At 40.7% G+C, this 25843-nt stretch overlaps 1 protein-coding gene across 2 annotated transcripts in view; it reads left to right on the top strand.

The window, feature by feature from the left end:
• PRKX (protein kinase cAMP-dependent X-linked catalytic subunit) overlaps nucleotides 1-25843 on the top strand; it is a 78058-nt gene that overhangs the window by 36715 nt on the left and 15500 nt on the right. For both annotated transcript variants that reach the window (XR_009762746.1, XM_061627055.1), the window contains exons 2-4: nucleotides 4290-4458; nucleotides 7351-7614; nucleotides 19567-19686. Coding sequence is in view for 1 of the 2 variants with exons in the window: in XM_061627055.1 (XP_061483039.1) it covers nucleotides 4290-4458; nucleotides 7351-7614; nucleotides 19567-19686 (553 nt within the window). In the remaining variant the exon portion in view is untranslated. The remainder of the gene's footprint in view (nucleotides 1-4289; nucleotides 4459-7350; nucleotides 7615-19566; nucleotides 19687-25843) is intronic.

The raw sequence follows: 25843 nt of genomic DNA, 5'->3' as shown, positions 1-25843 counted from the left end.
AACGCAGCTGTGAAATAAGGTTGACTGACCAAAGTTGTCAGGCTACCCAAGGGAAACAGGATCCATTCACATCTTAAAATGAGGTATAGATATTTATACATACCTGAAATCAATTCATGAAAAAACTCATATTGAATTATATTAAGGATGTGCTCGATTTTTGGAAAATTCAAATTTAACACCAAGTTTCCTATTTATTCGCTTTTTTCCCCTCGCGGATTCTGATTTTTTTTCTAGTGGTTTTCCGTGGCTGAAGCAGATTTTTTTTAAAAAAATTGCCTCAAAAATGTTGATATTAATATAAATATTTTCCTCACACTATCTATTAATATTGATATATCCCTTAAAATATCAATATTAATATTTATGTTTTGAGAATATCAATATTTTTAAAAAACCTATGAGGACAATATTTTTGAAAATATCAATATTAATATTTGGGAGGGGGAACCAAATCAGTATTTATCGCAGATAGTGAACATTGATTCTTTACAAAGCAGTACTGGAAGGAAGTTTGATGGAGCCAACTGGCACCAAAATGCTGGCACTGAAATGTGGATCCCATCTCTAGCTTATATGCAGTGTCACTAGACTATCCTGCAAAATGAAGAGCTGCTTTAAAGGTGTGAGTAATGTTCATTTCAATCAAGTGGTTTTCCAAAGTTCCTAGACAGTGGTACAAATGGATCTGTATTTTATAACTAGTAAAGTTCAACATGTAACTTCATTTCTTCTTTTTTATTGCAGTGGGTACTATAGGTACAGAAGGCATCCATAATTTCCTGTGAATTTAATTTCATACCAGGAATCTTTTCTGTCTATTCCATGTAGGCTTTATTTCACATGTAAACAGAATGGAAGTTGCTTATACCTCAGGGTTGTGGATGCTATTATGTAGCTAGCTGTTGTGAAGCAGGTCTGTGTTTGCTTGTAGAGACTTTCACCACATCATTGGAACCCAAGAAAAAAGTTTGTGGTGTTGCAACAGAACTGTGTGTTGAGTCACTTCATGTGATCAGCTTGCTGCATAGAGCAGCTTCTCTATGGTATCATTCTAAGCTGCCACTATGCTGCTGTTTGTATGATTCAGGCCTTACTCTTCTCAGAACTAGGAAGCCTGTCATGTGATATGGACTCCAAAGTGCTTTTAATTGCAATGCTAAATCTTGCCTGCTTTGTTTCCACTTTATATTTGTACATCCTCAACTGATTAGTGTTAGACACCTAGCTTTTGTTAAATGGGACGCTTTCAAGGATTGATCCCATTTCAAATGTGTGTCTCAAGTCTGAGGGAGTGAAAGATAGTCAGAGGCTCACTCATGTTTATAACAGTGTGCTGCTTTTCTTCTTGAATGGTTCCTAACAAACTCTAGCTGTAAGATAATTTTTGCCTGTGTGTTTGTCTTTTTGATGCTGGTGTACAGGAGCCATAGACAGTGTTGCATCTGTTCTTTCTTTAATAATCTGCAGATAGAAGGGTGCTTTAGAACACCCACTACTCTCACTTGTGCAGTGGTGATTATCCTGCACTGTGAGGCTAAAGTCTAAACAAACATGGTGCCTGAAGCATAAGCATGGGGCGGGGGGATAACAATAAAAAAAAACATAGCCATTGGCTCTGTAACAAGAATTGTGAAGAAAGACAGTGAAAAATAAGCTCCCAATTCTGCAAGGGATACTTAGGAAGGAGCTCCACACGATGAGCAGTGCCTCTTGCAGCTGCCACCAGGGCCAGAGCCCATGAGAGACAACAGTAGCCCAATGAAGAAACCTTGGCCTTTGAGGGACTAGTATCTGCTACTTTTAAAGCCAGTTCCAGGTCAGGATATTCAGCTGCTGCATGGCAGCTGGACTAAGGGGGGAACCCTGCTCTAATAACTGTTGTACTGAAACAGGCAAGACCAACCCCGTTTCTTGGAAAGCACAGGATTGAGGGTTCTTATTTTCTCCCCTTTGCCCATTGGCTATTCAGAGGCCTTATATGTCAGACTTTAACTCACCTATGCTTGCATGTTTGCAAGCAGCAGTTGTCTGAATAGGCTGGTTTCATGGTTAGAGATCCCACTCAGGAATTCGTGGGAGGTATCAGGAAAATGAGTGGAGAGTTGACAGAGGAATCCTTATAATGTTCTATTTATTTCTTGCATATAGATCTCTTCATTACAAATAATGCTATTGGTGGCCATAGCCAGAGAATCAGAATCTCAGATAATACACATTACATTTCAGGGAATATACACCAATCATAACAGTTCATTTTATGTATATCACATTACATTCTTCTTCAATACAATAAGTAATAGATTTATCTTACCCTTGTTGTGTGTGGATCATCAACACGCACAGCAACATTCTTCTGACCAGGCATAATGCACCGGTAAAACTATGTTGGGTTGTCTGCCTTATATGACATTTTATTACCTAAATATCCCATCTGTGGATCTCAGAGGGATTGTTTATGCTGACTGTGTATTCTTCTGGAGACTACATCATGCAAGAGCCTTGGTGAGATACTTAACTTCTCTAACTCAAGGCCAACTAACTCAAGGGTGGTGCAGATATTCTTGTGTCTGGACCAGGCTTAAAATCTGTGTGCTGCTGAAGACACAGCTGTAGTTTCCTGGTCACTTTTCTGGTGTTTACATTAACAGGGAGCACGCTGGCTGGCCTCCCAGAAATGGGGAAATGAAGGAGCAGAGAAAGACAAGAAAAACAGTTTGTGTTTTACTACAGAGAACTCTGCACACCTTTACGTCAATTATTATTACATACCTTATGTGACACTAAAGAGCTCACGAGGGCCAAAATCCATAAGACTAGAGAGAGCCTATACCAGTAGTATCTGTTTTATTGAATATTAAATATTTTGTACACTGCTTCAAGAACTTATGTTAGCAAGCAGTATATATATTCTCAAATACAATGTCCTAAGATGTGTTTTCTTGTTTCCTGCCTTTTTAATGAAACACAATAAAACCAGACACCACAAAATGATTATTCAAAACTGAAGATAGATGCAGTTTGCAACTTGACTCTGAGCAGCAATTTACAAAGTGAGGGAGAGCATATAATGGTTGCATGCCAGCCCTTCCTTCTTCTAATCCCTCCATGTTGCTGACACGCTCTTTCCTGTACAGAAAAACCACAGATGTTTGTGCAGATAAAACCACGCTGTCTGTATGCTTGAGCTACTGTGATTAGCTTGAGCAGAGCTCTTTACACCCCTTTAGTATGAACCACAAGTAAGAGAGATTTTGGTAGAGACATTTTATTATTATGGATGTCAATAGCTCACAAACTCTGCATTCAAAATATCCCAGGTTCAATCCCCAGAATCTTCAGGTAGGACTGGGAAAGACTTCTGTCTAAACTCTGAAGAACCGCTATCAGTTAGTGTAGATCAGGAGTAACCAATATGGTGTCCCCCAGAAGGTTTGGACTATAACTTCCATCAGCCTCAGCCAGCACAGCCAATGGCAAGGGATGATGTGAATGGTAATCCACAGTGTCTGGAGGTTGACTGCTCATGGTGTAGATGAACCAATGGTCTGACTTGGTATTAGCTTCCTGTGTGTTTGATCTGCACGCTTTCATGCATAGGTCAAGATCTAGGGAAAGACAGGGAGCAGCTAAAGTACCTGATGGAAGGTCTCTGGCCTCTTTTGGAGGAGAAGGGGTAAAGAGCCTTTTGCCTTGGTATAGTATATATAGGAGTGAGTCTGACTGTTTAGCCTGGCCTCCACTGCGCTCTGCAGGCGAGTGCCTCCTGCAGATACCATCTTCTCAGGAGATCTGTTCCACACAACATAGGTAGTGGACCTTTAGTGTTGTGGTAGCTACCCCTTGGAATTCTCTCCCCTTAAATATTAGACAGGCACAATCTCTGTGATCTTTTTGGCGCCTACTGAAGACCTTCCTCTTATCTACAAGCCTTTTAAGTAGATACCTTATCCCATTTTGGCTTCTGTTTTGGAATGGTTTTTCAAGATGTTTTTAAAGACGTTTTAAAGATGTTTTGAGATGTGTTTAGTGTTTTGTTCTTTGTTTGCTGTCCTGGGCTCCTTCTAGGAGTCAGGGTGGGATAGAAGTTTAATAAATAAATAAATAAATAAATAAAAAGTTGCCACCAAGTATTTAAGATTAGAAGGGCCCAAGCTATATAGGAATATATAATATCTGCCAGTTAGTTTTATCATGTTGATTTTGTTTCTTTTGTACATTCCATATATACATATTAACTACAAGATAATGTTCTTCTCAACTGACATATTTTGCTCTTTAATTTTCAGGGACAGGTACTTTTGGGCGGGTTCATCTGGTGAAAGAGAAATCGGCCAAATGCTACTTTGCATTGAAAGTAATGAGCATTCCAGATGTCATTCGACTAAAACAAGAACAGCATGTGCACAATGAAAAATCGGTCTTGAAAGAAGTGAATCATCCATTTCTGATCAGATTGTAAGCTTTTTCTCCTTCCCCACGTTTCCAGTTTTTGTGGCATAATGTTCCATTTTTGTATTCATTCTGACATTGGGTTGGATTAATTCAAAGTCTTTTTAGTGGCAAATACTTCACTTGCTTTCTCCTTTCTGTTAGAAATACTTCCAACAACATTATATTCACATTTTTTAAAAAGGGAAAATATTCTTGAAAGTTAATAAAACAAAAAGTGTTATAGAAAATGTATTTGATGCAGAACTACTCAAAATGATGTAGAAGTTGTGAGTACCTCTGGTATGTTTTTTCTTTCTAAAATGTTTCTCTTGTTCGCTAAGGCATAGGTATTCACAAACTGCACTACAGCTGATATATTTTTTTCAAGCAGTACTAGAGGGGAAAATAAGCTTTATGCCATTGCTGATGGCATGTTGCTGGAAACTGCCACCCTTCAAAGTAGAGCGATTGCTATAGTTAATAATGTGGATCTCATATATGAATGATTTGAACATGTCTAGTATACATTTTTAAAAATAGCTTGAATATGTACAAAACTGGTCAGGATGTTTCTTTTTGAGAAATGTAATTAAAATGCCCCTGAATTTATTTATTTAGATTGCTTATCTAGTGACATAGGCTTGGATACTGAGTTGCCATTTCATGGATGGGGCTCCTTCCATTCAGAAAACTGACACAATCCAGTGAAAGCTCCCCCTGGTGAAAGAGCCCCCCTCCCAATTGTCCCTTTTTCCTACATTCCCCGTGCTACCTCCCAGAATCTTCCAACCCTCTGGAACAGATTTCCAGGGGTGGGTACAGAGTGCTGCAGAAGGAAGGGGGGAATCAGTCCAGATTGCTTCCCTCCTTTCTGACAGTGGGGACATCCTTTCAGTGATGTTCCACTTTTAAGAACTTAATATTCATGCCAGAATTTTATTAATATCTGACATTTTTATTAATAGCTGTAACATCGCTTTGTTCCTTTTGTACTAAGAATGAAGCAATCTTTGAAAAATCATATTGTCAATTTTTTTGTTATGCATGCCTGTGAATTAGCAATGTAAGAGTTATCAGTAGCCTTTATTGGCAAAAAATGGACCTTGGATTCCCTCCCCTCCCACCAAGAAAAATTGGTATCTGTTCTCAATGGGCTTTTTAAAATTACTGATTGTTGCACTTGCTGGTGGTTACAACTGTATGAAATCTGATCCTGTGTTATGCTTCATTGCTTGTTTTTAATATCTTGTGGTAATGGGTGGAGTAATGCGCACCACTGGAAATGTCAGCATTTCACAAAAAGTTGATAGAAACAGTAGGGTGTGGCTACATATTGCAAGAGTAATTTCATCATATCAAGATTTCATCCTGATAAGGCAAAGGTGAGGAAGGAGAACAAAGGAAAGCAAACCCAGTTAAAAGGTGATTTCCTGCCCAGTTTTAAAATTAAGGCTCCGGTTAATTAAACTGGGGAAACGATTGCATTCTTTTTGAGCTCACCACAACTAGTTTTTCATGGCAACTTGTACAATAATTATGAGTGGAAGAGTTCTGAAGAGGGGCAGTAGCAAGAGAGAACCTACAACAGAGTAGCACCGGATGATTAAAGAACATAGGATTTTTTCCAGTGGGTGGCTTTGTGCTAGCAGGAAGCATTTTCATTAGGAACCACAAGCAAACCAGAAGCACAAGTAGAACCTTCCACCCATACAAGGCGGAGACACATAATTTTAACTTTGTTTGGTGCAAAATGTCAGCCAAGTAGATATTTGGAGAAGGTATTGAATAGTTTGGGTGCCATGACTGAAAAGATCCTGTTTGCTGTAACTGTCTGGCAATGACACTTGGAGAATGGCCTCAAAACTCTTTTGAAGCAATCAAGTGCAACATGCATAGTGTGTCATTTTCAGGAAATGTTCAAATATGGCATAAATAAACATCTACTCTACTTAATATGTATAATAGCAGACATCATGTGGAATGATGAGAGCTGATTTTATTGATAGTGACCATAGAGCTACCCAGGATGTAGGAGGCTAGTTTTCTTGCATGAAAAAACCCCTATTTGCCACCCCATAGTGAAATGTGCAAAGTTTTGTACCTGTAAATAACTCTCATGACATGCTATATCTAAATAATGCATTCTGTATTCTTAGGATGCTTGAATCTGAAGGATCTTGCATCTGAACAAGAGTTGGTCCTCATGTCCTATCACATCCTGCAATCTGATGAAACTGAAAAGGCCTAATGTCCTCTTTCTTTAACATCAGCCCTTAATGCTTCAAAATAACATTCAGGGAGCCCGATACAAGAAATATTTTAATAATTTTAAAATAGTATGTTATCTTTTGGTGAACATTCATTTAGCTGGAGTCCTCATCTAGGAAGTTAAACCTACCAGGCATGTTTCCCTCCTCACTAGTCTCTTATTTTGTTTATGCCTTCTTCCTGTGGTGATGTGGTTGCACTTGTTCTGTGGTGCCAAAATACACCGGTGATTAATCCATTGTGTACCATGATTGGAATCTGGCCCTTCCTAGACCAACCCGAAATATACTCGCAGCTGCCATGTGAGACTTTTTGCACAAACTCCCTTTCTCCTTTTTGCTGTGGCTTTATGGACCTTCCATTTCAAGCTGTGATGTATCTATCAACTCATAGCAACTTCATGAGTAATCCCAGGTCTGGTGCTAAGGCCTCCACAAGTAGAAAAATTATTTTGAGGTCTCTGAAGCCTTAGATGTCAGAACAGTTGCCCATGCCTGACATATTGAAAGTATACTGTACTACATATTCTGTTTGAATACTGGAAGGTCTAGTTCGTTTATATATTTCATATCCTTAAAGAAACAAATTGTTTTATGCTTTTCTAATAAGTTCTCTTTGTATTTTTAATTTGTATCTCTTTCATTGCAGATATTGGACTTACCATGATGAACGTTTTCTATATATGTTGATGGAATATGTACCGGGGGGCGAACTTTTTAGTTATCTGCGCAACATGGGACGCTTTAATAACAGCACTGGACTGTTTTACTCTGCAGAGATTATTTGTGCAATAGAATATCTCCATTCAAAAGAAATTGTTTACAGAGACTTAAAGCCTGAAAATATTTTATTAGACAAAGAGGGGCATATCAAACTCACAGATTTTGGATTTGCTAAAAAGCTTGTTGATAGGTAAGCTCTTTCCTACTGACATTTTTTGGGGGGAGAATAGGATGAGAAGAGGGCAGAGAATGACATTTCATACAGAACTAGCAGTACCAACCATGATTAACACTCAGTTTTTAATTAAATTTGGTTAATTGGTATTTTTGTATTTGTGTATATTAGTTATTCAGAAGGTTTCACATAGTACCAGAAAGATAGCAAAGTAGGCTCCAGCAAACCTTCCTGGGCAGAGCATTCCATAATTAGGGCACCACCTGTTTAATATAGTTTGCAAATTCTTGAAGACAGATTTTATTAAATTTATATTATTAAATTTATTTCACGCCCTGCCTCCAAAGGAGTCCAGGGTGGCAGCTGCTGCTGCCATCATCATCATCACCCACTCTTTACCAGTAGGTCATAGGGTGTGTTACAACAGTTTAAAATTCAATAATAAAAATAGTTAAAATACAAATGTGATAAAACACTTAAAATAACATATTTAAAAACAATCAAAAGCATCTCAAACACTTAAAGAATAAGCACAATAAAAAAAACAAATTTAAAAACATAGGTAACCAAATCACATGTCCCATAGGCCTACTGAAACAAAAGTTTCAGCAGACGTCTGCAGCAGGATAGTGAAGGCTCTTGCCTAATGCCAATAGGCAGGGAGTTCGAGAGCACAGGTGCTGCCACACTGAAGGAATGGATCATCGCAAATGCAGAAGGAACATTGTGTGGCACTTGTAAAAGTGCAAATTCTGCATATTGAAGTGATAACTTGATAGGTGGCATGTCTAAAGTTTTAAGAAGTTTTCTGAAGTTCGTCTTTCTTTAGGAACAGAGGAAGCTGCCTTATACTGGGTTAACTATTGGTCCATGTAACAGTACTGTCTGCACTGACTGGCAGTGGATCTCCAGGGTTTCAATACTAGGGTCTCTTTCAGCCCTTTCTGGAGATGCCGGGGATTGAACTTGGGACCTTCTGCATACAGAGCAGACACTCTACCACTGAGATAAGGCCCTTTCCACTTAGAGTACAAATGGGGAGAATCAATTATTTTCTACCTGAATTAGGGCTAATTCTTGCATACATCTATGCCTCTTGGTCTCATCACTCACTAAATTTGTATCCATTAAAAAGCGTTTTTTGTTTTAGTGGAGTAAAGTGATAAGAATACTTGTCTTGGGTGTTTGATATGTGGTGGCAGTCTCACATGAGCAAAACAGTGACAAATACACACAGTGGTGAGGACACATTTTGTCTAAATTTTCCAGCCGGCTTTTACATAACTTCTATGGATGCAGGTTAACAACATTAATTGATCACCATTATTACAGAAGCGTAGTAAAATTGCCTTGCCTAGGTTAATACCTTAAGTATGCAATCCTACCAAAGCCAAGTATTTGTTCAGTGCTGTTGCTTATTTCCAGGGTCGGTCCCAGACATACTGGGGCCCTTGGTACAAGCCTCTCCCAGGCCCCGGCGCTCCCGTTCCATGATTTGTGGCAGGATTGCTGCCACGGATTGCATACCCCACCATTCCTATTCATGGCAGGGATGCACGCGTGCAGCACTCATACGTGCCATCAGCCAAGATGGCAGCAGAGGCTTCGGCCCCTTAGGGAAACCTCAGCCGCCATCTTTGTTAAGGGCAGTGCTGCGTGTGCAACTACAGAACAAGGTAGGTTAAGCAAGGGAATGGTGGGCGCTCTGAAGCTCTCGCCATGCGATCTGTGGCAGGGGAGCAGAGGGGCTCCTGTAGCCCCAGGGGCCCTTGGGCCACTGGCCCACCTGGCCACCCTTTATTTCTTTGCTACTGAAATCTGTTAGCATAAAGTGCTTTCTCATGTTCCTATCCTTAGTTCCCTGGATAAGGCCGTGTATATATGATTCCTGGTTATCTCCTGTCCAAGCAATAAGGTGCTTAACTTCGGCTTGATATTGCCAAAGATACAAAATAAAATGCCAGGTTCAAAATTCGGATATGTTGTTCAGTCTTGATTTGTTAGTCAAAAGTGTTTCAGTCTCTCTGAATTTTTAACTAGCATTTTTTTTCCCAGAAGGGATTATTGGTATTGCAATGCCAAACTGGATAGGATAAGAAAGGTAAAAGTTTACATTTTGTGAATTACAATCTTTCAGAGTTGTTTGGGAAATATATGTTGCAGTGGAGTGGTCTGATCTGTGTTGCTATTTGTGTCTAAAGTTGGCTTTGATGTTTGTTTTTAAATTGTGACTTCTGTGCAGCAATTAACTACGTACTTAGCATCAGCTTCCTGTATTTGGACTTTTTACGCATTTATTTTATATTGGCATTAGCATGAAAAACTGTTATTGTCTCTTTTCACAGTTAGCTGTGTTAGTCTTGGTTACAACTGCCCCGTCATTAGGAAATCAGTTTTATTGTTGACTCCAATGCATAGCTCACAAGTCTTCTAATACATAATCTTAGGTTGCACAAGTAGTCAAATTATTTGTCAATTTATACACTAGAAATTGATTATGATTCCCTCTGTGTTTGAAGGAAATATTGATATTTTTAAAGTTAATATCAATAAATTATCATTCTTACAATCCATGTTTTTTTTAAAAAAGTCCATTTTCAAAAATTGCCACATAAATTCACTGCATTAAAATCTGATCCTCAGCAATTGAGAATAAAAGTATTAATGGAAAATTTGGTATCAAATCCAAAGTGGGAGGAATTCTAGCACATCCCTAACATATGCTGTCAATGAGCTTGCAAGTATACAGTCTTCCAAGGGGAGATCTGCAGTTAAATACTGAGTATTGTGTGTCTTTCAAGCTATGTTCTATGGAAGTCTTGAGTTTACTTGCAATCTTAAATTGAGTTCCTCAGTGAGAAGAGGAGCAATTCAGACAAACTTGCGTAAAAGATGGATTGCCCACTACTAATGATTCTGCTCAGCAACGTGAAGCTGCAGGACAGAGCTCTCATAAAACGTAAGAAAAGTCTTGCTGAATTGGGCCAAAGGCCTATCTAGTCCAGCATCCTGCTCTCATATTGGCCAAAGACACACCTATGGGAAGCCCATAAGCAGGACCAGAATTCAATAGCACTCTCTCTAGTTGTGATTCCCAGCAGCTAGTATTCAGAGGTAGAACACAGCCATCGTGGCTAGTAGCCACTGATACTTATGCTCTCTTGATAGCTTTGGGGATATATTAAATGTTAAGTACAGTGTGAAAACTCTAAGCCTGTGGTCCACATTCTTGCCCCCCAATCCCTTGCCAGAATGGAGTTTTCATATCCCTCTGTGGCTTGGTGCTGCAAGGGGAATCTGCCATGAAAGCACAAGGTCAGAGAGAGTGACACTTCTGAGTAAATATCGATAGGATTGCACTGAAAGGAAGGGGAAAGGTTCTCATGACCACACATTTTGGCTTGGCTTCCAAGGATACCCACATATCTGGACCCGTTCTCTAAAGCATAGAATAAGTTTCAAAGCCTTTCTTCTCTGACAGAACTAGTAGAATGACACAGTTCATATCTACTCCCAACTTAACATTGCAAAGAGTAATAAAAGTTACATGAGTCCTAACAGCAGGAATATTTATCACTGTAGTACCTTCATTATATTTTACTGTTAACATTATGCTTATGTTGATCTTACATTTAAAGTATATTCAGTATGTATTAGCAACAGGCTTTCTATTACAGCAGTGTTGGGGAACAACTCACATCATCCTATTTGCCATGCTTGCTGTAGCTGATGGCAGTTGTAATCTAACAACATTTGGAGGACTACAGGTTCGCCATCCAATGTACTTTACTATCTTGCTAAAACAGAAGACTGGCTGTAATACAATTGAAGATGGAGAAATATTTTAGTCCTGTGTGATAAAAAGAACCAACTACTAAGTTGTGTGTGTTAAGTAAACCCATTGCTCATTGTTACAAGGTCAAGGTATCTGGATTATCTGCCCTAGTGCATTATTCTTGGTGGAACAGCAATGACTGTTTGTGTGGTTTACTGAGGGGGATGAAGTGGGAGCGTAGATGACTAGAGAGCAGTTGGTGTTTGATTCATGCCGATAACAGATTGTGTGTGTGTCTGAATGCCACAGTGTTTGCAGAAGCAAAGAAGACTTTACTGTCTGGATACTACTAAATCTGAAATACCATCCAGCGGATATGTTCTAGGTTATGAATGGCCTGACAAAGCTAGGCTGTCTCTCTACCTGGAGGTTGAAATCATTACCTGCTCACTGACATTTGACAGCTGCTGTGCAGACTACAGATGCAATCTTACACACACACTCTCTCATGGAAGCCCCACTGAACACAATGAGACTGGGGTTTTAGGCAAACAAGCCAAAGATTGTTCTGTGAATCATTTATATGTAGCTTGGGTTATTACTGCTGGTTGAGACATAGGCTGAAGACTGACATAACATTAAAAAGGGCTCATGACACATTCTCAGCTCTGTCAGGCCACTCTAACCAACACAGCTGAATCTTGTACTTTCCCCTTGCTTGATCGCTACTGCCACCTCCACATGGGTAAAGTTCACAAGATCTTAGGTTGTGACACACTAGTTGCCAGAGCAAGCTTTTCCATCGGTCGAGACCCTGGTGGAGGAGTGGAATAAGGCAATCACCGGGGCATTAGACCGGGTGGCTCCGAAACGCCCTTTTCCCCTGAATAGAGCTCAGACAGCACTGTGGTATAGTCCACGGTTGCGAACTCTGAGGTGGGAGGTGAGACGGCTAGAGCGCCGGTGGTGGAAATCTCGCTCTGATGACGATTGGACACGGGTTAGAGCGGCTGCAGCAGCCTACCATGTGGCGATAAGGGCAGCAAAAAAGGATTTTTATGCTGCCTCTATTGCATCCGCAGAGTGTTGTCCCAGGAGGCTGTTCCAAGTGGTCCGAAGCCTGGTTGGTCTAGTTGCTTCAGAACCTATGGAACATTAAGACCTCCTGTGATGAGTTTGCAAAGCACTTTGCAGATAAAATCGATCGTCTAAAGAGTGCGATTCTGCACGCTATGGATACAGTGAGCGAGCCAGAGTCGGCCAGTGGTTCTCCGGTGGTGTGGGATCGGTTCCAGCTTCTTCCTTCTGATGAAGTGGACAAGGTGCTTTCAACCTTAAGGCCAACCACCTGCTTACTCGGCCCTTGCCCGTCATGGCTCATTATGAGCTGCACGGACAGTTTGGGCGAGGGGATCAAGGCAGTGGTAAATGTGTCCTTGGAAGAGGGCGTAATGCCGTCAACCCTCAAGGAGGCAGTAATAAAACCAATTTTAAAGAAGCCCTCCTTGGATCCCCAAGATTTGAACAACTTTTGCCCAATCTCAAACTTACCATTCATGGGCAAGGCGGTTGAGTGGGTGGCGGCAAAGCAGTTGCAAGCGCAATTGGAGGAAGCAGATTATCTGGATCCATTTCAGTCGGGCTTCAAGCCTGGACATGGGACTGAAACAGCCTTGGTCGCCTTGGTGGATGATATGAGGAGAGCGTTGGATAGGGGTGAGTGCACCTTCCTCGTCCTCCTGGACCTCTCAGCGGCTTTTGATACCGTTGGCCACAGCATCCTTCTGGATCGCCTGGTGGGGTTAGGCATAGGAGGCACTGTATTGCAGTGGTTCCATTCCTTCCTCTCTGATAGGCACCAAAGAGTAGCATTGGGGGATGAAGTTTCAGACCCTTGGCCTCTCACTTGTGGGGTGCCACAGGGCTCTATCCTCTCCCCGATGCTATCTAACATCTATATAAAGCCACTGGGGACTATCATCAGGAGATTTGGGCTGCAGTGTCACCAATATGCGGATGACATGTAGCTCTATCTCTCATTTAAATCTTCACCGAGGTTGGCTGTAGAAACCCTACCCAAGTGCCTGGAATCGGTGAGTGGCTGGATGGTGGGAAGGAATAAGCTGAAGCTGAACCCTGACAAAACTGAGGTACTGTTCGTGGGAGACAAGGGAAGGTTAGGGGATTTGGACCTGGTGCTCAACGGGGTACTATTGCCCTTGAAAGACCAGGTCCATAGCCTCGGGAGGTGGAGACGCACTGGAACCAGCAGAACAGTGAGTGTACTTCTACCCTTACTTTCCTCTGATCCATATCTTGTGGTGTTGGCTACCTAGTGTCTGGTCATGCTAGTGGACTGGATATAGAACAGCTACTTGAATAAGTCTGAGATAATGCTGTCTGGCAGGTTTTGTGACTTGGGGTGGTGGCTTCAGTTGATGCAGAAAGTAATGTCCTGTCTCCTCACAGGGATGGATTGTAGAGAGCACATTATACCAGCATCTGGTTATTTGCTCCTTGTTGTTTGATGAAAATACAGATAACTACACACCTACTTACTTACCTAGGAACTACTTGTTTCCTGAATGCCTTAGGGACTACTGCCTCTTATTTTCCCTTGCAGAATGTTAAAGTTAGTTGAGTCTTGATTGTGGGTGAAGATATGTGGGGGTTCACATTTGCATTTACTATCCTTGTTTTAGCATCCTCTGGCAGAAAGGGTGAGAGAAGTTCTAACCATCTCTCTCCCTCTCTCTCTCTCTGAGTGGGTAGGGCATGGGGATTGTTCCCACAGTTGCATGGAGCTTCAGAGGACACAGTGCTACTCCCGCTACAACAGGAAGGGTGCGGTGGCAGTTTTGGTAGCAGAATGCTTTGAGCATCTTGATCAGTCAGTACCAAAACAAGTCCCTACTCCTGCAGCTTCAAAAGATTAGAGCAGGAGATGGGAGCAAGAAATTGCACCTTCCTCCTGTGGAGATGCAATACAAACCCACCCTAAGGAGGTAATCCTATGTACATTAGCCTAGGAGTAAACTCCATTGTTGACTCCACATTTTGGCTGGGTTACCAAAGCAAGTCAAAACCTGGGGACCCTTGAAGTTGGGTGAAGTTAGTGACTGTCTTGCAATTTTTTAGAGGCTTGCCTAGATTAAAGCCTTGAAACTGTATCTGAAGTGCTGCAAGACTGCTTTGTTTTGTTTGAGGAGTTATTTCAGAGGTTTAAGCAGCTATGGAATAGTTGTAATCCTGATTATTTATGTTGTTTAATATTTTATTGATATAGTGGGTTTTAAATTTAATGTTGCTATTCCAGGGCTTTTAAGATGGAAAGGGGTAAAAATCCAATAAGTCTTTTTCTTTTTTAAAGGAAGTAACATGGGGAAGCAGTGCATCATAAATTCAAAACACGTCATCTCTTTTAATTTGAATATACAGTTTTCAAGGGTAGATTGATTTTAAGTAAAGGTGGTTTATATCCAGATTTAAATTTCCAAGGGAAAATACCAATTTAAATATTTAATTTAAATCATTTTTTTCATTTCAAAATGTGTATATTTTGTTTTAAGTATATGTACTAACCAGTTGCAAACAATAATGTTTTAATTATTGCAGCAACTAAATGAAGCCTAACGACAGAACTTTTTTTTATTTCATCAGGCATTTTAAGTAAGTTTTTCTGACTTTCTGATTAATTTTTACTGATTTTTATCTTTTGTATCTTTTTATTAACTTGATTATATGCAGCTTAGAGGCTATGGTCTTAAGCAGTATATAAATTGTTGAAATAAATGCACCATAGAAGCATGATTGAAAACCTTTGGTCAAGCAGCCCACATGCACTGCAGAATTATTGGAAAAGAGACAGATTCTGTTTGAAAGTGAAGGCTGCAATTCTTTGTGCATACATATGGAAGTTAAGTGACTCAGTTGAACAGAGTTTTCAAATGAACATGTAGGCCAGTCCTATGCAAAACTTTCCAGAAGAAAGGTCTGGTAGTTACTGGTTAAAATAGTAATCGGCTCAGCAGTGGAAGGAAAAATAGGAGTACAAGAACAGCCATCAAGATTGTTCTTGCCAAACTAGATTACATACACCTGCCAGACTAGATTGTGCACACCTGGATATGTTCCTGATTTGTCTTTTGGTAGAGGAGCAGCAACACCAGCAGCTGTTCTCGTAGCAAGAACTGGACTGACAGATGTTGGCCAGCCCAACTGTCTGATGGCCAGATAAGTTTCTAGACTATTTGCAATGTAGGTCTCTGAGCCCAGGACACCAGACAGTGACACACCAGTATGACCCCCAAATCTGCAACAACAACAGAATGAAAGAGAACTAAAACAGGAATGCCTTTATATTATAGCTTGTGGGATCAGTTTTGGTAGTTGCAGCCTGAGGATGTGGACAGATGCTTGCAGCAATGAGGCCAACTACGTGCCCATCATGTTTGGTAAAATCTAGTAGGAGGGGATTGACTTGAGAAAGTTATGCCCACTGCCTTGAAAGAAGCGGTGGTGCGACAACCCTTGAAAAGGTCCTCCCTGGATCCAGAGGTTTTAGACAGCTACTGTCTAGTCTCTAATATTCCTTTCCTGGGCAAGCTGATCGAGAAGGTGATGGCTGGTTAGCTGCAGGCATGCCTGGAGGAAGCAGATTGTCTAGATCTATTCCAATCTGGCTTCCAGCCTGGGTTTGGCACAGAAACCACCTTGGTGGCCCTGATGGATTACCTTTATTGGGAGAGAGCTGGGGCAATGTGACCCTGTTGGTTCTTCTTGATTTCCAATGGCTTTTAACACCATGGTGTCCTTCTGCAACAACTGAAGAAGGTAGGAACTGGAGGTGCTATATTGCAATGGTTCTACTCCTACATGCAGGAACGCTAGCAGAAAATAGTATTAGAAGATAGTTGTTCAGCTCCATGGCTTTCGAGCTGTGGGGTCCCACAAGCATCCATCCTGTCTTCTATGCTATTTGAAACCATTGGGAGCTGTCATCTGGTGATTTGGAGCATGGTGTCAGCATTATGCTGATGATTTGCAGCTCTTCTCTCTCCATTCCATCTGAATCGGGAGAGGCTATGAAGATGTTGGACAAGTATTTGGAGGCAGTGATGGGCTAGATGAAGGCCAACAAACTGAAGCTGAATCCTGATAAGTCAGAAGTGCTGTGGGTGGTTTCTGTGTCTGGCAATTAGGTACACAACCTGTTTTGGGAGTTGTATTCCTCCTTTCCCACTGTGTTACCTTCCACAGCCCCATTGGGACAGACATATCCTTTGTAATACTGGGCCCACTCCTGGCCGTGTTCCAGCTTAATCAACTTGGCTGCAGTCCTTGTGTGATAGAGAGACCAATGGCCACTGGTCATGGATGATGGAAGTTGGAGTCCAACATAATCTGGAAGGCACCACATTGGCTACCCCCGGTTTAAAGTTTTGTAATTATTATATTCAAAACTCTTCTACAAGACATGGACAGCTGATTACACCATGCATTATACAGCTAAGAGTGTGGCTGTGTACTATAAGCATGGATTTTTCGCATTCTACAGTGTTAAATTGAAAATACCCCCATGCTATTCCAATGCTTCCCATAAACTCATTTCAAAACAAAGCATTACAAAACTTACAGCTCTGAATTCAGAAACGCTTGCTTAACAACCCTGTACATTTTCATGATGATGCACAGAACAGTCAGAGAGAATCAAGAGTTCAAAGTGTGAAAAGAGAGAGAGAAAACACCCCTTTTGGACTTTTTTCTGTCAGAGTTCTCATAGTTTGTTGAAATTAATTAAAAATCAGCCATGTTCACAGAGTAATCTGTAAACTTAATCTGACCTTGCCCAATATTCTGGCCTTCATCTTCTGCAGTTTAAAAGTTTAGAAAATGCCTGGCTGATTTTTAATTAATTTAAGAAATTTAGCATTGAACTCAGTGATAATGTTGGCCATGCTCAGTACGAACCAACTGTCAGTGTTCTAAAAGCCAATCTCACAGCTGCTTAGCTTGCCTAATCAGGAGGCCATACCCACACCAAACCTTTATTTCACTTGACACAGTCATGGCTTCCCCCAAAGTGTAGTTTGTGAAGGGTGCTGAGAGGAGACTACTATTCCACTGACAGCTCTAGTGGCCAGAGTGGTTTAACAGTTAGTTGCTCTGATTGAAGCTCTGTGAGGTGAATGGGGCATCTCACAGTCAACACCCTTCATTAACTGCACTTCCCAGGATTCTTTGGGAGAAGCCATGACAATCTAAAGTGAAATAAAGGTCTGGTGTGGATGTGGCCAGTGACAGCTTTGGTATAAATTTGAGCAGGAGGCTACATGTGCCTGCTGTAGAAGAAAAATTGGGGGGAAACCCTGAAAAAGAATGACACTGTTTACAATGTTTTCCTTTTGGAAAGGAAAGGGGCTCTTCCTCCGCCCAGTGCCCACCCACCCAATCTCTTCCCTTTCCCCCTCCTCTTCCTCCCTCCCATTCCTGCCCCTCCCCCAGGTCAGTTTCACCTATCCTAAGCATGACTGCACAGGAGTAAATCCCACTGAACTCAAAAAGCATGCAAATGATCAAACCTGCCTCCCCCTTGCCTCTTCCCTTCCCCTTCCTTCACCCCCTTCCCTTCTCCCATCCCCTTCCAATACCCTCTTCCCCACAGGGCTGTGTAGTCAGTACGCCAAACCTTCGACTCCTCTATTTTTCTACTGTCCAACTCCGACTCAAAATTGCTTCCAACTCCACAGCCCTGGAAAGGGCTGTAAATGTCTTTTTAAATTGGAAGCTCTCATAGGAATATTTTTATCGCTGCCTGAATATGCACTGATCTTGGCATCATAGCATTTGTCTTAATCTGGGTCCTGTGTCATACACTGACACACAAAATGTTTTCCATCTTGAGTTATGGTGAAATGCTCAACTACAGCTGACTTCATGGGAAGCTTCTTTGACATTTTGAATTTATATTTTTAAAAAATTGTCAATCAAAATTTATTTTGAAGTCGGAGTCAGTACATTTCTACCGACTCAAACTCCACCCAAAATTGCTTCCGACTCCATGACTCCGACTCTGACTCCACAGCTCTGCTTCCCCCTACTCCTCTTCCTTCCCCTCCTCTCATCTGTAGGGCATCACATTGGCCATCCTTGCTTTGAATAGTTTTTGTTAAAGTATCCTATTGAGTACACAAACATTAGTGCTGCTAAGATCTCATGTTTTCAATAGTTCGTTTTCTTCATACTGAAAGGGGAAATTAAGTTCAAAAGTATAGAAGCTGATGATAACTACTAATCAGGAGTTCATATTGTTGCTTGAAAATGTAGACTTAATCATTATCCTTGCTGCTAGATGGCACTAGAGTACAGTCTTTTGATTATGGGAGAAAATATATATTTCCCTAAAGTTAAAAACTATGCCTCCAGTTTCATGTGATCAGAGTTTTAACTGCCAACTTTTTGTTTCATCTTTGAATGCTTCTCTTTCACAAAAAAAACTTTTCAACATTTTTATCTAATTCCAAAACTGTGAACCTTTTCAGTTAAAACACATCTTTAGTGCTATCATTACAGTTTCTTCCTAGTGAGGGTGATTGCTTAGATATCTTAACCATATTTTTCTCATTATTCAACTGAAAAGGAAATAAGGATATGTGATTCAGATTAGCTATTAGTAACAGGAGAAATGCATAACCTTCATCCTTTGCATTTATGTTATTTGCATACAGTGCATTTGAACATCTTGCCACGGTACTTGTATGCTGCATATTCTAATACAAATCTTGGCAATGAGATCCATGTCAAAATCTGCTTGTTTGTTAAACTGTTTTGGTCACAACTAGTATAAAGCTCCTTGCACTGATATTTGAATTTTTTTTAATTGACTTGAAGCTATTTAATTTTTCTTCATTTATGAACCGCTGAAGTGTATAGAAGTGTAATTCTTCAGATATTCTTAACGTTAATCAAAGGTTTTTGACACTATTATGGTAGTTCTCAAGGCCTCATCAGTTTATAGCATATACATAGTAATGGAGTGCTGTCTGTGATTGTCACAAACTCTGAACATGCTGAAATGTTTCTGATGACTAGCCTTTCCTTTATATCTTGGACAACCCAGTTTCTGTAGGACTTTAATTTTAACATATGTGAGATTTCATTCTAGTTTCATGTTTCTTACAATTTTTTCTTAGGACATGGACGCTCTGTGGTACCCCAGAGTATCTTGCCCCAGAGGTCATACAGAGTAAAGGTCATGGAAGAGCAGTGGACTGGTGGGCTCTGGGCATTCTGATATTTGAGATGCTGTCTGGGTAAGTTCTGGGGTGAATATAGAATTAAATGATGTTCAGATACTTGGCCTCTTTTCACTATTAACAACTAATACGGAAATTTTAAATCTGTTACTTGTCTCAATTTTGCCTTTGTGTTACATAGAAAAGCAATTTTGGCGACAGAGAATGAAACTGTTGTGTACAATACTAACATATAGAATAGTTGCCTGCTGGTTTTTGGCAAGTTTTAACTGGAGAGTTGAGAGTCATTCATTAATGCCAATAGGAACTTCTAACGAGATTCACAAGATTATTTTTAACAGCAAAGCTTATTCCATGTATTCGTCATTCTTGTTCAGGCAGTCCTTTCCAGAAGAAGGTATAACCTCCTTTTACTTCTTTCAGTTGTCCTTCTCCTGTTCTTCAAGTTTCTTGGAGTGCTGCTATGTCAACATTAAAATGTCTCAGCTCCCTCGCGATGATGACAGTCCTGTGTTCAGGACATTAACTATCGGTATTGTCCAACAATGTCCGTATATTCCATATTCCAAAGTTCAATTGTCTTTTGCAACTGCAAAGTGGTGATGCCACTGGATGCAGTAATCCAGTCAGGGAGAGAGATGAGGGCACCTTTTCTAGCCCACTCCCCATACGGGGTGAGCAGAGTGGATCCTAAATAGGACTGCTCAGTCATGGATTTAGCTGCCGAACTAATCAACTGCCTCGGTCCTTGAGCCAGGACAGCTGAATCTGTATCCACCCCCCATGTGCCAGTCCATGACTAGGGGCTTCCGGATTTCACAGTCTTGCCCCCGTCGCCATTCGCCGATCGCCATGGGTCTTTTGGTTTGGTTTGGTTGGAAGACGCCTGTGCGTGAATTTGTTTTATGTGGGGAGATCGGCGCACAACAATCAGCACACAATCTGGACAGAAAAAGGCTTTGATCCAATGGCATGAATACTATGATGATTGGAAGCCTTTTATCTGCTGTGGCCTTCATCCGCCTTCACACCCTTTGTAACAAACACATTGTTATCCTCTGCTTATTCTGTCATTGAGGACATTCTTGGATCGTTCTTTGTCTGGTTCCTCTCCCTTGACCTTACTGCCATGGGTGACCCTGCTGGGAGTACATGACTCCCGACGGAATCTCACATAGGGTTCATTGGAACACACAAGCCCACTCACCACTACAAGGTGACGATCCAGCGAGGGGTTAAAACTCGCCAAAAACCAGCAGGCAACTATTCTAAGTGCGTATGCACCAACATTAGATGCTGATGAAGACATCAAGGAAAAAATTATAATCAGCTGGATACCATCTCATCAGAGATACCTAAGGAGGATAAAATTATCCTCTTGGGCGATTTCAATGCAAGAGTTGGTTGTGATTCTGATTTAGGGTCAGAAATGATTGGGAAATAAGGAGTTGGCAATAGCAACCTGAATGTCATTCTGCTTCTGACTAAATGTCCAGAGCATAACCTTGTTATTACAAACACACTCTTTCACCAGAAAAATAAATTTAAAACATCATGGAAGCACCCTCGGTCAGAACACTGGCATCTCCTGGATTATGTAATTGTCCGTGCCAGAAATCATCGTGATGTACTCCTCACTAGGACCATGACAAGTGCTGATGACTGCTGGACAGATCACCAATTAATTCAATCCACTATGGCCATTAATATTGTTCCTCAACATAGGCTCCAAGGAAGAAAACTAAGTCGTAAAATGAACATCCATGCCCTTCAAGATCCTATTAAGCAAGCCTGCTTTCAAACAACTCTCAAGAAACATCTACTGACCGAACTCCCTGAAAATGTTGAGGAACACTGGATTAAACTGAAGACTTCTATTACTGCAGCATGTGAACAAACTTGGATATCAAACTAAGAAACATCAGGATTGGTTTGATGAGAATGATAGTGAGTTTGAACATATCATTGACAAGAAAAGGAAAGCCTTCCAAATATGGCAGAAAGACATTAACTGTGCCACTAAGAAAAAAATTATGCCAGTGCAAAGGCTGAGGTCCAAATAAGAACTAGAGAACTTAAGAACGCCTGGTGGATAAATAAAGCTCAAGAAATCCAGCACTTTGCAGATGCTCACGATGCACAGGGCTTTTTTAATGCTACAATGGCCATCTATGGACCAACAAATTACAGTACAAATCCCTTACATTCAATGGATGGTAGCAAACTTCTTAAGGATAAAGAGTCTATTGCACTGCGCTGGAAAGAGCATTACCACGACCTCCTTAATCGTAACTCTATTGTGGCTGGTGAGGTCTTCTTGCAAATTCCACAACAGCAAACTAGAGACGAGCTGCAGTATCCCCTAATTTGGATGAAATCAGTAAACCGTCAATCAAATGAAGAACAAAACTAGTGGACCTGATGGGATTCCTGCTGAAGTCTTTAAAGAAGGTGGGCCTGAACTTACACAACAACTTCATAAGCTCATCGAAAAAATCTGGGTGAGGGAAGAGATCCCAGAACACTTTAGGGATGCCATAATTATCACCTTTTTAAAGAAGGGTGATAGAACAGATTGTGGGAACTATTGAAGTATTTCTCCTTGCTACCGCAGGTAAAATCCTTGCAAGGATCCTCGCAAATCACCTCCTACTGATCTCAGAGGAAGTCCTCCCCGAATATCAAAATGGTTTCCACCCTTCCAGGGGGACAGTGGACATGATCTTCACTGCACGATGGCTTCAAGAAAAATGCTGGGAGCAGAATCGACCTTTATATATGGTGTTTATTTATCTGACTGAGGCCTTTGATACTGTGAATTGAACCGTTCTCTGGACCATCCTTCTGAAAACTGGATGCCCTGATAAATTTGTGAATATTTTGCGACTCCTTCATGACAACATGACAGCGACAATTTTGGATAACAATGGCTTTCAGAGCAATCTGTTCAGAGTTGGATCAGGCGTAAAACAGGGATGTGTAATTGCTCCTAATTTATTTGCTATCTTCATTGCTATGATTCTATACCTTATTGAGGGGAAACTTCTACTGGCGTGGAAATCATGTATTGAACAGATAGAAAGCTTTTTAATTTCAGTAGGTTGAAAGCAAAAAGTAAGGTAATATCAGCCTCTGTCATAGAACTTCAATATGACGATGATAATGTACTCTCTGCACATTCAGAGAAAGATCTTCAAACAATCCTAAATGTCTTCTTTGCAGAAGCATATGGAAAGCTTGGGCTCTCACTTAATGTTAAAAAAATCCAAAGTGCTTCATCAACAGGTGCGAACTAGATCCTCTGTAGCACCATCAATCCAGCTTAATGTTAGTGTTTTGGAAGAAGCAAAGACTACCAGTGTTGAAATAATGATCCTTCAACATCAACTTTGCTGGACTGGCCATGTTGTTTGAATGCCTGATCTCCATCTTCCAAAGCAGCTACTTTACTTCCAACTTCAGGATGGAAAACGGAATATTGGTGGACAGCAAAAGAGGTTTAAAGATGTTCTTAAAGCGAATCTAAAAAAAGTAACATGAGCATTGAGAACTCGGAAGTCCTGGCCCAAGAGTGTCCCAAATGGAGGTCGGTTATTATCAAAGGTGCTATGGACTTCAAAGAAGCGCAAATACAGGGTGAATGGGACAAACAAGCTAAGTGGAACGCACGTCAAACAAATCCTCATCACGACCATCTTCCATGTGGAAACCTATGTCCTCACTGTGGGAGGCTGTGTGGATCCAGAATTGGCTACACAGTCACTTACGGACTCACCTTCCAAGACCTTATCTTGGAAGACAATCTTACTTGGCTACGAGTGATCTCCAATGAATGAATGACTAACATATAACCATGCAGAATTCCTGTCTTCTAAAGATGAGGTGATAAATGTTTGTTTCCTTGTGAGAAAGTGTTGCCCTTTAAACATTATCTCATGGGAGTACATATGCATGAGGAGCTCCTGTGCAACTAGAACAAGCATCTAAGTGGCACAGCCATGTAGTTAAGACTGGTTCTGTGGGCCTTTCCCATGGAATTGGTAGGCCTATCCTGTCAAGGTACCAGTTTCATATGAAAGAACCATGCAATTGGTGCCCTCACATGGTTGAGTCGTTTGAAATAGGAGTAGGGAACCTGCAGCTCTCCAAATGCTGCTGGCCTACAACTCCCACCGTCCCTGACCATAAGCCATTCTGGCTGTGGCTGATGGGAGTTGGTGTCTTATAATATTTGGAGGGCCTCAGGTCCACCACTCCTGATTTCAGTATAGCCTGCAACCATGTAGTAGCCACCCACAGATAAGTGAGCAGACATTTCAATTGGGTGAACATTTCCAAGCCACTAATACTCACTTGCAATTCTGAGATAGTTCCATGTTCAGCACCTTGAACAACAGAGTTGTTTGGTGGTAGATTATTTACCTTGTTATATGTTTTCTTCAAAGTAGATCAGTTTTTTTTTAAAAAAAAACCTTTTAATCAATAAATCTTTAAAGACATTCTGAAATTTATTTTTATTTTGCAAACAGAATCATTTTTGGAGAAGAGAGAACAAATTTCATAGTTTTGTTCAATATTTTGCTTTACATTTTCAGTGGAAGAATTTGCAACAGTGTAGCAACCTTGAAAAAGATTACAATAGGGCCCTACTTTTCGGTGATCCACTAATACAGTGGCGCCAGCGGGGCGATCAGCTGTAGCACGGGAGCTTGTGCGCTACAGCTGATCACTGTTAGCTGGAGCGTGGCGGCTGGAATACAGTAGGACCCCACTTTCTGGCGGTTTTTGCTTTTCGGCGGGGCCCTGGAACATAACCTGCCATATGAGTGGGGCCCTACTGGGGTTTGCAAGGACTGCTTGCCTAACTTGTGAAATTTGTACTCTGATATATACTCCAGTTGTAAATTATGTTTTCACTAATGGACATACAATGATGTTTTATGTAATTTGAGGAAGAACCATGACCTCAAGTCAGGAAGTGGAAATTTTCCACAAGGGTTCACTGGGATGAGAAGATACATCTAATAATCTTCTGTTTCCATGTTAGATTAGGGCTCACAAAGAAGCCAGTAGAAGCTTGCTGTCTCACTTCTCGTTGGCATCTGTTTATCCAACACATTTTTTTGCTGTGTGCATGCATGCATGCATGTGTGAGAGGGAATATTAAAATTCAATATCATAAACCCAATAATATTTTTAATCCACTAGATGGCAGCATTCTCAGAATAATACATGATTTACCTTGCTTTGTTTCAGGGAAGGCTTAGTAAAAACGGTTGGATTCAAGTTAGCTAAACTGTATTCCCACTGAAATAATTATTTCAGTTGAACTAATTTAATCTAGATCCAACCCATTGCATTAAAAAAAAATTGAGGTGCAATTGACAGTTACTTCATTTGAATAACATATTGCAGCATTGTTTAATTTTGCATTAGTATATCTATGCAATACCAGATAATTTATTCATGCATTTTTCTTTCAAATCTATCTCCTAGAGTAACTAGCAGTGCACTTTAAATGTTGAACTGTGCCTTGCATGTACACACCAAATTTCATTCCAATTACAATGTTCAGGGGAGATTGTCTTACAAAGAAACAGGCTGAAAAGATGGTCAGACTGTGAAAGCCTTCCTTTAATCATCAAGTTACAAGGTTTCTGTATCTAAATTCTCAGAATCAATGCAAAACTCCATTTGGTCTTAAATACTAATAGTAACGGCCACTGAATAATATGAATTCAGTAGGTTTCTAACAGAAATGTATACTTTTACTCAAAAATCTAAAATTGAGAGCCTGGGCACATAAGACTAAATTGAGACCTGTGATCTTACTTTTAATTAGTTTTACTGGCTTTGTCTTTCCCATAGAACCCTTTGTAAAAAAAATAAAAACAAAACAGACCAACATGTGGTCTGGCAGTATCAAAGTACTGCCTGCATAAACCTTCCTGTATATCTATTATATAAGTCAGCTAAAGAGGCACAGACATGTTTTTTTAACGTAGAAGCAGTTTCCTAAGCAGTAGCTCTCTCTCTCTCTCGCTCTCTCTCTCTCTCACACTCACTCATTCACTCACTCTCTCTCTCTCTCTCTCTCACACACACACACACACACACACACACACACACACACACACATGCCTGACTAAATGCACATCAAAAGAATATTGCATCATGGTCTTTTTAAAGTTGTTTTGAGCTGACTATGAAGTAT

The sequence above is a fragment of the Rhineura floridana genome, chromosome 5 (assembly GCF_030035675.1).
Source record: "Rhineura floridana isolate rRhiFlo1 chromosome 5, rRhiFlo1.hap2, whole genome shotgun sequence".
NCBI classification, from domain to species: Eukaryota; Metazoa; Chordata; class Lepidosauria; order Squamata; family Rhineuridae; genus Rhineura; species Rhineura floridana.
This window is presented reverse-complemented; position numbering and strand designations above follow the sequence as displayed.